The following is a 13,031-nucleotide window of genomic DNA, read 5'->3' as shown; positions in this document are numbered from 1 at the left end:
TTTGGGATTGGTGTTGCACCTAAGGTATCTGAACTTAGTAATATAGAATCATTTCTGAAGGAAAACATTTCAAACTCAAGTGTCAATGATGCTCACAAATAATATAAGGAAACATGAACTGAAGATAAAAAAATCACTGAAAACACAAATAAACAAAGCACCTGAGCAAGAGTTAGCAATAACATCAAACTATAGAATGAGACTTGCAAATCTACGCATTTGTATTATTAGATGGTGATAATTTAAATAAGTATGTTTAACAATTTAAATAAATATAATATTGAAAGTGTGATAAAATAAGAGATTATCAAAGCTGCTAATTGGGGTAAAGAACAAAGTGTAATCTCTAGGGAGAAAACAAAATATTATGATTGAAATTTGAAATTCAGTGACTGAGGTAAACAGCCAATTAGCACAACTTATGATAGAATGAATTTACTGGAAGAGAGATCTGTAAAAAGTAAACAGAACACAGTAGAGAAAGACGCATAATGTGTGTTTCAGTGATGTGGAAGGTAGAACAGGAAGATTCAATGACATACATTTAGTTGAGGTTTCAGAGGCATATAATAGAAACATAGAGGCAATTTTTAGAGTAATGTTTATGTTTGGTAGATGGCACACCAGATTTAAGGTTACCATATTGAATGAATGGACATTAGAGGAAGTTGTGAATATTTCTGCAAGTACAAGAAACCAGTACGTATTTTAGCTGCTAAATATATCTTTTTGTTGTCATGAGTGTTAGTAATGACGATGGTGATGATGATGAACAATGAAATTTCTGTTCTCTTCTCACAAAATCCTCCATCCATTCAGTCTCACTGTGGACAGAACCACATTTAAGTATGGTAGAGTAAACACACAGTCTGCTACCATTTCTCTTTCCATGTTGAGGGCAAATCTTGAATTTCTTTTATATTTAATTTCATCATTCTTTCAGAATTCTTTTCAAAACAGTGTACTGTGAAGTCATGACTGATTTGATTTGGGGAAAGGAACCCTCTACGTTACTTCTCAGGCTATAGCCTTATGCTTCTGTGGGAATTTTCCATTTTTATTCATTTTTGAAACTAAGAGTGTGGGAAATGTTTGGGCAGAAGGAAGACATTTTGGATAGCTAATGCTGACAAATATTTGTAGTTCATAGACGTAGTTTACTTCATTCATGTCACAGCCTTTCTCCAGGGAAATTTCCAAGACTTCTACTTATATCCACAACTCCCAGGCTACATTTGACGTCTATTTTCTACCTTTAACAGAATGTGATGATTTGCTTTCTAGTTTGAGTTCATCTGAATAAAAATGTGTTTGTGTTGGAAGATGTTCGAATGAGCATCTGAAGATATGACAACTATGGCATCTTGAAGAGGGCATACAGTTCCAGATGTGAAAATATTCTTTTGGTTATTTACCTGTTGGCCTGATGACTTAGCGCTTGCCTTCCCTGGACTGGCTCCAATGAGAAAAAGAGAAAGAAATTCCAGAAATCTCACCTGACTTTCCTAATCTCTGTATCCATTTCCTAAGCATCCCAACCCGTACATGAGTTCAAGTCACTCTACTTTCTAGGAGAAGGCTTTAATATGGGCACCAAAAATAGACTCAACAGTGATTTAGAATCCAAGAAAACCATATGCAATGGTGGTAAGTGGTTGCAATTTGCTGGGTAGAGGGTCCAGAGTTCCTAAAAGATTTTTAAGTATCACTTACCCAAAGAATATCAAGAATCACTGTCCTAGATAATTTAACTCTTAAGAATCTCTGATTTGAGGGAAAAAAAATCTGCACGTACAAGGAGGGGAGCATAATGGACCTTACTACCTTGTCATATCTAACTTCTCAAGAGCCTGTCTAGAGTCAAAATTTGTGTAAGTCACATCCATTTCCAAGCTGCTTCTTGTGTGACTCTTCCCACCATCCCATTACTTTATTCTTATATCTCTCCAGGTTTTATGAAAGTGGAAAAGTAATTACAGAAATTTCCAGCTTCCCTGATTGCAGACTAATCAAATACTAGTTATCAAGGAGATTTTAAAGAGTTCATACTTCACCATTTTCATTTGACATACAAGGCCCAGCATGATTCAGGGGCTTCTTCAATCATTGAATTAATATCTTAGCTGTGGCTGAGCAGAATCTTTGGATGATAATACAGAAAGATGATGTATTTTACTGATTTGGTCTATTTCCAAAGTCTCATATATTTGTAAACTCTGGAGTGGTAAAACATTAAGACATTTTAGTGATAATGTACTAATGATGCTCATGTACTATCTTTTGTCCTAAAAGAGAGAGTGAAAATATTTAACAGGGAGAATTTTTTTTGTTAAAAGTTGGTGATTATACATGAAAGGCACCAATTAATTCAGCATTGATAATTTAAGTTTATATATTTAGTCAGCTGCATTAGTGGAAAAAATGAACAGCATTTCGTTTTGATTTTTAATAATAAATCCTTTTCCTTCTCACATCTTTTTCTCAGCAGATGGTATGAAGCAGGTCCATGGAAGGTGACAGAAATCACACCTCTGTGGCCATATTTGTTCTCCTGAGACTCTCAGATCGAAAAGAGCTGCAACTTATCCTCTTCCCAGTCTTCCTAGGGATCTAATTTGTGACCCTCCTCTGGAACATGGGTCTTATCATCCTAATCAGGATGCACTCCAACCTGCACAAATCTGTGTACTTTTTTCTCAGTTTCCTGTCATTTTTAGACATCTGCTATTCTTCTTCCACCAGCCCAAGGATGCTTTGAGACTTCTTAAAAGAAGAAAAAATGATTTCCTTCATTGCCTGCGCCACCCAGTGTTTTGTTGGGTCCAGGATGGGTCTGACTGAGCACTGCCTCTTGGCTACCATGTCCTATGACAGATGTGTTGCCATTAATAGGCCTCTTCAGTACTCAGCCATCATGGCTCCTGGCCTCTGTCAGAATATGGTTGCTGGGGCCTGTGGGAGTGGTTTCTTTAGTAGCTTAGTTCAAATAGTCACTTTCTTTAATCTCTACAACTATGGGCCCAGTATCATTCAACATTTCCTCTGTGACATAACGCAGATTATTCCCTTGTCTTGCTCTAATCCCTTCATCATCCTTTTTCTGGTAGGTATTTTTGTAGGATTTGGTTCTTTCCTTGTTATCCTCTTATCCTATGATTTCATTTCAGCTTCCATCCTGAAAATATCCTCCATTAAAGGTAATGCCAAGGCCTTAAATACCTGTGCTTCTCATCTGGCAGTTGTGACACTGTTCTCTGGCATGAGCCCCTCCGTGTACCTGTTTCCCAGCTCTAACCACTCCAAGAAGCAGGACAAGGTGCTGTCAGTGTTCTATGTTATCTTTATCCCCATGTTAAACCGTGTCATCTACAGTCTGAGGCACAAGGAGATGAAAGAGGCCTTCAAGATGGTGATGAAGAGGGTGGCACATTTACCTCAATAAAAACAATACTTGTGCAGGTATTATTTCCCAATAAGGAAGACAGGGGTAAGAATATGCAAGCGACCTTTTGAGGGTCACAAGATAGCTAGGTAAAGAGAAGTGAACACTTAGCTCCTTGATTTTTGCTGCCCTTATGTTTAACTACTACCTTCAAGTGATGTCTGAGGCAGTGTTATCAACACTGAATGCAAATTACAAAGCCTGTTTCCATGAATAGAACCAGGCTGATAAAGCGCTATGTTTTCTGAACAGAGATACTGTCAGACCTTATATACAGAGAAGTAGGAAGAACCTAGAAGCCACACAATTTTTTCCTCACCCATTTTCTTTTTTTTTTTTAATTCTCAAGCATTTATTTATATTTCAATAAAAATAAAATAATGTATAAAATTAAATATGTGGAAATTAAAAATAATTTTTAAAATAACGCTTTATAATCTTAATCCTGAACAGAGAGAGAGAGAGAAAGAGAGAGCAAGTGTTAGAAGGAGAGACACAGAAAGGTGAAATGGATAAAGAAGACAGAGAGAAAGGAAACAGAGGGAAGGTGAAGGGAGGAGAGGAGAGGGAAAAAGATTGGTCTGGCTTGATTCCCAAATAACCCTATTCCCTCCATCTTACACCTCAAGACTCCTAGTGAAGTGAGTTGTCAAGAACAGATGTGAGGTGCCAGCTTCGTGGCCGAGTGGTTAAGTTCGCACACTCTGCTGCAGCGGCCCAGGGTTCGGATCCTGGGCGTGGACATGGCACCGCTCGTCAGGCTATGTTGAGGTGGCGTCCCACATCCCACAACTAGAAGGACCTGCAACTAAGATATACAACTGTGTACAGGGGGGCTTTGGGGAGATAAAGCAGAAAAAAAAAAAAGATTGGCATCAGTTGTTAGCCCAGGTGCCAATCCTTAAACAAAACAAAACAAAACAAAACAAAAAAAGAACAGATGTGAGAAAGAAACAGTAGAAAGAAGGGGCACTTTTAAGGTCAAGAACTTGGGAGCTTCTCAGAGGCTGGAAAGAAGTCCAAGTCATCAATTTCTGGGTATAGATGGCCTGGAATATTCTCCATGGTAGCTTGCCAGGGACCACGGAAGACCTCAGAAGTGAACGCTGCCGTCGTCAGTATAGGGAGGCAGGGTCGGAGTCCCAGAGATCTGAGCCTCTGGGCATTCCAGGACTTCATCTGACCAGGGAACAGCAGAGCCACCAGACTTGCAGGTATCATGAAGACTTGGAATCCAACCAACAGAATTTAACGAAAATTTAAAAGAGGCTATTTTAGACAAAAATTTATAGACTAAGTTTCATACATATTATATTAGCATTCATACAACACTTAACATTTCATATAGTTACACTGCATAAATGTGATTTTTTTTTCTATTACTATGTGCAGTTGGCAGGTGAGAAATTATCCTCATTTTATAAATAGAACTTTGGGCATATTGAGTCCTACCATGTTCTTCCCACTGTAGCAACAATCCATGTAGAATCTCACAAAGCGTCATTTGTGGAACACAAATCCTTCTTACTGACATGAAACACGTCCTTTATCACTATCCATAGGCCTCAAATCCATATGTATGGTGTTATATCTTTAAAACTATCTTAAGACTCTGTTCATTTTAGAAGCTGAAATTATTGCCGTTCTTATCAGGGGGGATATATAGCTACTAATGCATTAGCAAGTGATAAATCAAATAATTAACCCATTGCCCCACCCACCCCTTTCTCCCTAGAAGTAGATCAAAGCTAAAGTAGATCAAAGCAAAAATGAGACCTTTCTAAAACATCTCTGTATCCCTGAAAATGGCAGATATGTGAGCTTTTATTTAACAAAAACATAAAAAAAAGTTTGTGAGGATGATCTTAAGTAGATATTTTTAATCAAGCATTAGTAATGCAGCATAATATGTTGTGAAGAACTCCAATTCAGAACACATGAATTAAACCTACTATTAACAGAAAGCATGTTGCGTAATATTTCTTATTGCTCCAATATCCTCACTTATGCATAGGAAATCATGCCATGTCTGCATCACAGGGCTGCTGTGATAATTGATTCAGGTCATGGAGTTGAGAAAATGTATATATGTATATATTTAAAATAAGCTGCCTTGTAAACAGGGAAGTGTCCACATACGTAATTTTGTCATCAAGCTATTCAATCAGTTAGCTGTGCCATCTTGGGCAAATCTCTTAGCTCCATTAGCTTCAGGTCCTGGAAACTGAAATTGTTAGGTTATATTATCACTGGATGCTTTTCAGCTCAAATGACTCCACCTTCATTAAAAGAAGAGCTATTATCAGGAGATCATAGTAGGACCATGTGGAACAGGGGAATTGAATCAGAAGGGACATGGCAAAGTGGGGCATGAAATTAGCAGGGGCAAGAACTCCATGATAGCCAGGACTCCAGAGAGCAAGTACCTGGAGAATTTTCTCCTTCTAATTGTCATTTCTCCTTTCATCTTTGCTCTAATAACACATTTAATAGGATTCCCAGTCTAGGGCATCTTTCTGGCAGTGGGTGGACAGCCACTTTCATGGCCAGAGCATCTATCTTGGAGTGCAATAGGGCCCATCTGAAAAATTCTTTCAAAAAAGAAATAAGCTATTTCAACCTTTGGCAAGAAATAGTTTCCTTGGGGATCTGGGTCAAGGTCAGAGAGCAAGATTTATAGAGAACAATGGATTCTGTGCTATATCAATGTCTCTGTGATTTTCCCAGTGAGACCTACATGGAGTAAGATTTAGGTTCTCAGGTTTTATGAGGTTTATAGTCTCTCCCATCCTGAACTGTTCTCTCTCCCTCACTTCCACACCCTCCACCAAGGACTTCTCCGCAGGACTTTTTCTCCTTACCAAATTCTCTGACCTTCAGTGAAAAGAATAATCTCTAAACTAAAACATCAAGTATTACTCTAGGTTGAGGGGCAGATGTTGAGTTCTGCAATTTCTTACTGATGCGACCTTGAACTCTGTTAGCTTCTGTTTTTTACCTGTAATATGGAAAATAGGACCATCTAGAATTTCATAAGACGATGTCTATAAAGCTTAACAGACCATAGAAGTTAATAGTTGAGCATTGAATCAAAAATCATAATTTGTTGAATTTCCAGGGAATTAACTGAGATCAAAATATTGTTGTCTGGGGATGTGCACTCTCACAACTCTTATCCAATGTAGTATTGGAACTTCCAGCCAAGTAATTCTGCAAAAACAAAGAAATAAAAATATCCACATTGAAAAGGAAGAGGTACAACTGTCACTATTTATGGATGAAATGGTTTTATATATTAAAAAACCCTAAAGAATCCAGCACAAAACAATTAGAAATCATCAATACAGTAAAATTGCATGATACGAAATCAACATAAAAAATAAGCTTTGTTTCTACACACTAAAAATGAGGTAGGAGAAAGAGAAATAAAAAATACAATCCCATTCACATTCACAACAAAAAGAATAAAATGTCTAGAAATAAATGTTATCAAAGAGGTTAAAGACCTATACATTGAAAACTAAAAGACGGTATTGAAAGAAATCAAAGAAGACACAAAGAAATGGAAAGATATTTCAAGCTCATGGATCACAACTGATTTTTTAACGTTGATTTTATATCCTGCAACTTTACTGAACTTGTTAATTACTTCCAAAACGTTTGTGATTGTCGTTAGGATTTTCTACATGTAAGTTCATATCATCTGCAAATTCCAAATTTGGATTTATTTTATTTCTTTATCTTGCCTCTCTGCTCTAGTTAAGACTTCCAGTACTATTTTGAATAAGAGGGTGAGAGTGAGCACCCTTGTCGTGTTCCCGATGTTAGAGGAAAAACTTTGAATTTCTCACCATTGGGTATAATGTTAGCTCCGGGTTTGTTTTACAGGCCTTTATTATGTTGAAGTGTGTTTCTTCTGTATACAGATTTTGAGGGTTTTAATCATGAAAGGACATTGTACTTTTTCAAATGCTTTTTCCGCATCTATTGAGAGGATCATATGAATTTTACCTTTCATTCTATTAATATGGTGTATCACATTTATTGATTTGTGCGTGTTGAACCATGCTTCCATCCCAGGGATAAATCTCCCTTGGTCGTGGTTTATAATCCTTTTACTATGTTGTTAAATTTTGTTTGCTAATATTTTATTGATAATTTTTGCATCTACGTTCAGGATAGATATTGGTTTATAGGTTTCTTGTGGTGTCCTTATCTAGCTTTGGTATCAGGGTAATGCTGGCTTCCTAAATTGATATTAGAAGTGTTCCCTCTAGTTAATTTTTTTTGGAAGAGTTTGAGAAGGATTGCCACTAGTTCTTTAAATGTTTGGTAGAATTTGCCAGAGAAGCAGTCTGCCTCTGGGGTTTTCTGTATTAGGAGGTTTTTGATTACTTATTCAACCTCCTTACTCATAATTGTCCTATTCAGATATTCTATTGCTTTCTCATTCAATCTTAGTAGCTTGTATATTTCTAAGAAGTTATCCTTTTCTTCCAAATTATCCAATTTGTGGGCATATAATTTTTCATAGTCATCTCTTATGATCTTATGTATTTCTATAGTATTATTTGTAATGTCTCCTCTTTCATTTCTGATTTTATTTATTTGAGTCTTTTTTGTTTTATTCTTCCTAAAGAATATTTGTTTTATTCTACCTAAAGGTTTTTCAATTTTGGCTATTTTTTCAAAAACTATCTCTTAGCTATGTTGATATTTTAATTGTTTTTCTGGTCTCTATTTCATTTATTTTCACTCTGATCTTTGTTTTTTCCTTTTTTCTACTCACTTTGGGCTTAGTTTGTTCTTCTTTTCTAGTTTCTCGAGGTATAAAATTAGGTTGTTATTTGAGATTTTTCTGTATTCTTAATATACGCTTTTATCACTAAACACTTCCCTCTCATAACTTTTTTTGTAGCACCCCATTGGTTTTGATGTATTATGTTTTCACTTTTATTTTTTTCAAGAAATTTTTTACTTTCTCTTTTGATTTCTCATTTGATCCCTTGGTTGTTCAGGACTGTGTTGTTTAGTTTCCACATATTTGTAGATTTTCAGGTTTCTTCTGGTGTATTTCTAGTTTCATACCAATGTTGTCAGGAAAGATACATGGTATGATTTCAATCTGAATTTTCTAAGAATGTTTTGTGTCCTGACTTATGCTCTAGTCTGGAAATGTTCTGTTTGCACTTGAGGAGAACGTGTATTCTGCTGCTATTGAAGGAAGTGTTCTCTAAATGTCTGTTAGGTCCATTGGGTCTAATGTGTGTTTCAAGTCCAACATTTCCTTGTTAATTTTCTGTCCGGATGATCTATCTATTGCTAAAAGTTGGGTATTAAAGTCCCTATAATTATTGTATTGGTGTCTGTTTCTCTCTTAAGATCTGTTAGTATTTGCTTAATATATTTATGTGCTCTGATTTGGAGTGCATATGTATTTACATTTATTAGGTCTTGTTGATGAATTGACCCCATTATCATTATATAATGGCCTTCTTTGTCTCCTCTTGTTTTCCTATTTGGCTTAAAGTCTATTTTGTCTTATATAAATATAGCTATTCTCGCTTTTTTTTAATTTCTACTTGCATGAAATATCTTTCTCCATTTTTCATTTTGAGTCTGTGTGTGTCCTAAAGCTTTGTATGTCCTCTATGAGTCTCTTGTAGGCAGTATATAGTTGGATCTTGTTTTTCATGCATCCAGTTCTCAGCCTTTTGATTTGGTGTATTCAACCCATTTATACCGGGATTGATTATTGATAAGTGAGGACTTATTAATAATATGTTATTCATTGTTTTCTGGTTATTTCTTATTTTCATTGTTTCTTCTTCATCTGTTTCTGCCTACCTTTGTACATTGGTGATTTTCTGTGGTGATGTGCTCTGTTTGCTTTTCTTTGTCTTTTTTGAATCTATTCCAGATTTTTGTTTTGTGATTACCATGAGGCTTGTATAAGCATCTCGTAGAGAAAGCAGTTCATTTTAAGCTGATAGCAACTTAACTTCAATTGTCTCCAAAAGCTCTACCCTTTTACTCTCCACTTTTATATTTTGTCATTATATTATTACCTCTTTTTATATTGTGTATTTAATATGTTATAGTAGCTATAGTTACTTTTAATGTTCTTCATTTTTAACATTTATAGTATATTGAAGTGGTTAAAACATCATGCTATTACAGAATTGAAGTTTTGTATGTGTCTATGTGTTTACCTTTATCACTATGTGTATACTTTCATATGTTTTCATGTCACATTAATGTCATTTTGTTTAGGCTTAAAAAAGTCCTTTCAGCATTTTTTTTTGCAAAGCAGGTCTCGTGGTGATGAGCAACCTCAGCTTTTGTGTTTCTAGGAAAGTCTATTTCTCCTTCCTATATGAAATATAACTTTGTAGGATAGAATATTCTTGCCTGGCAGTTTTTTCTTTCAGCACTGACTATATCATTCCACTCTCTCCTGGCTGTAGGTTGTCTGCTGAGAAAATTGTTGAGGGTTCATAATGGAGGTTCCTTTGTAGGTTACAATCTTTTTTCCTTGGTTGTTTTTCTCTTTTTTCTTTGACTTTTGACAGTTTTATTATAATGTGTCTTGGAGAAGTTCTTTTGGCATGATTTAGTAGGGTGATCTGTTACTTTTTTGAACTTGGATGTTTAAATCTCTCCTCAGGTTTTGGAAGTTCCCATGATTATTTCTTTAAATAACATTTCTACCCACTTCTCCATCTATTTTCCTTCTGAACCTCAGTTATTCTAATTTTGTTTTGATGAAATCCCATGGATTATGTAGGCTTTCTTCTCTCTTTTTCATTCTTTTTTCTTTGCTCTGCTCTAACTGCAGTATTTTAAACTTCCTGTCCTCTAGCTCACTTCTCTTCCTTCCATTTGCTCTACTCTACTGCTGATGCTCACTATTCCATTGTTCAGTTCATTACTCAAATTCTTCAGTGTCACAATTTCTGTTTGGTTCATTTTTATAATTTCTATCTTTTTGGTGAGTATCTCATTTTGTTCATTTTTTTTCCTGATCTCCTTGAATTGTTTTTCTGAGTTGTCTTGTAGTTCATTGAGTTTGTTCAAAACAGCTATTTTAAAATCTTCATCAGCTAGGTCACAAAATTTTGTTCCTTTCAGGTTGTTTCTTGGAGAATTATTGTTATTTTCAGGTGTTGAAACATTTTCTTGATATTTCATGTTTCTTATAAGTTTGTGCTACTACTTTAGCATTTGAAGTAGTAGACATCTCCTTAAACCTTTACTATTTGCCTCAGGTAGGTTATACAGTCATTTGTGATGTTATATCTGAGTTTTTCTCTGCCTTTATATGGGTACACGTGCTCCACTCTTCTTGCTCCCTCTTTTAGGAGCAATAATTCATAAGCTATTGTGTTTTCTCTGGTTCTTACCGCTAACAAGCCTGGCTACCTAAAATATCTTTTTTGTTTTCCAGTATGTGGCACTACAGCCCATGTTTGTGGTTTCTCCTTTGTCCACAGATGCAGGTCTGTTTTTCCAGGAGCATTCAGCTTACCAGATTTACTCTCACTGCTGCTCTCAAAAAGTGACAAGGAGCCAGCTGCAGAGTGGGGAAAGGTGTGATTTACCACTGGGAGGTGGGTTTTCCCATGGATCCAATTGGGAAGTCTTATGGTGAGGTACTCCTAGAGTACCACAGGGGTAGACTTTCTGCTGAAATTCTGAGTGCAGTCAGCACGAATTATCCCCTTTTACTGCCCTTTGATTTTATTCACTCCTTTCTCATCTCCCTTCTCCTTATAGTTGTAGACTACTCGCCTCTGTTGTCTACATAGTTCTGGAGAGAAATAGGTTTCTCCAGCTGCATCCAGCACAACCAAGTTAGCCTGGGAACTTACTCACTATTCTCTTATCCCTACAGAAGAGTTTGCCTCTGCTGAATAGTTTAGCTTGTGCAGTGTTGTTTGAGCAGAGGATGGTGCTGGGAATTCTCCTCTCATTGTCTCCACTGAGACCAAATTTATACTTTTTTCTTCTCCAATAGTGTGCTGGAATCCTCACTCAGCAAGACTGGGCTTCCACAAAGTCTCTCTCATTCATGGCTGTCTGCCCAAGTCAGTACTCTCCAGGCTTTCCCTGACTGTGGCCAAGATGTGTTGGTGCAAGTTCCCTGGTTCCTGCTGGCTTGGTAGCCCATAATGAGGTCTGTCTGCCTATTACTGGGTGCATAGGTTGGCAAGATTCCTCCTGAGTCCCTTGGTATATGATGCTGAATATTACAATCCACACAAAGGAGTTTTTGTTCTTGGATAGATGTCCAATTCATTATTACTAAAGCAGGACAAAAAGGAGGAATGTCTTTTGTTGCTATGATGCTGATGACAATTCCTCCTCTGATATTTTTTTAACTCATCCATCTACTTTGGTAGATATACAGTCTAAATATTATCACTATTGTGATGCCCTGCAAAAGAAACTGTTCAAAATTTTCATTTAAAGAGATTCTGAGCTGGTGTTGCCCCAAACGGATCTGAGAAAAGTAATATAGATTATTTCTGAAAGAATACATTTTAAACTCAAGTATCAATGATCTCACAGATAAATTTTAAAGAAACTTGAACTTAAGATTAAAAAAATCACTGAGCACACAAATAAGCAAGCCATCTGAGCAACAGTGAGCAATAACATCAAACTATATAAGGAGATTTGTAAAACTATGTATTTATATTATTAGAAAATAATAATTTAACTAAGTATGTTTAAAATGTTTAAGTAAAGGATACTACTGAAAGTATGATGGAACAATAAGAGACTTTCAAAGCTGGCTATTTGGGTAAAGAACAAAGTGCAACCTGTGGAGAGAAAACAAAATATTATGATTGGAATTTAAAATTCAATGGATGAATTAAACAGACAATTAGCACAACTTAGAGTGAATTTGCTGGAAGAGAGATCTTAAAAACTAAACAGAACACAGTAGAGAAATACAAATAATGCATGTTTTGGTGATGTGGAAGGAGAGCAAAAAGACTCAACATACATCTAATTGGGGTTCCAGAAGGATATAATAGAAATATAGAGGAAATTTTCAGAGTATGGTCTGTGTTTGGTAGATCAGACTTAAGGCTACCACTTGAATGAATGAACATTAGAGGAAGCTGTAAATATCTCCATGAGTAGATGGAGAAGATCAGTACATATCATAGCTGCTTAATAAATCTTTTTGTTGTCATGATTGTTGGTTATGATGATGGTGATGATGAATAATACAATTTTCTGCTTTCTTCTCACAAAATTCTCCCTCCTTTCAGTCTCAGTGTGGACAGAAACACTCCTAAGTCTAGGATGATAAATACATTGTCTGCTACCATTTCTCCTTCCATATTGGTGGCAAATCTTGATTTTCTTTTCTAATTAATTTCTTAATACTTTCAGAATAGTTCTTTAAAAATGTGGCATGAAGCAATAACTGATGGCATTTTGAGAAAAGAATTCTTCTACCTTACTTCTCAAACTGTAGCCTCATACTTCTGTGGGGATTTTCTATTTTCATTCATTTTTGGAAATAAGAGGCTGGGAAATGGTTGGGGAGAAGGAGGATATTCTGGATGTCTAA

The 13,031-nt window shown here is 36.0% G+C and overlaps 1 protein-coding gene across 1 annotated transcript; it reads left to right on the top strand.

Moving 5' to 3' along the window:
- Window positions 1–2,827: 2,827 nt before the first annotated feature.
- Window positions 2,828–3,442, top strand: LOC106825172 (olfactory receptor 5AN6-like). The gene has a single exon (XM_070487387.1). The coding sequence runs from the start codon at window positions 2,828–2,830 to the stop codon at window positions 3,440–3,442; it is 615 nt and encodes a 204-aa protein (XP_070343488.1).
- Window positions 3,443–13,031: the final 9,589 nt, after the last annotated feature.

This window comes from Equus asinus, chromosome 17, assembly GCF_041296235.1.
Source record: "Equus asinus isolate D_3611 breed Donkey chromosome 17, EquAss-T2T_v2, whole genome shotgun sequence".
In the NCBI taxonomy this organism is placed as follows: Eukaryota; Metazoa; Chordata; class Mammalia; order Perissodactyla; family Equidae; genus Equus; species Equus asinus.
This window is presented reverse-complemented; position numbering and strand designations above follow the sequence as displayed.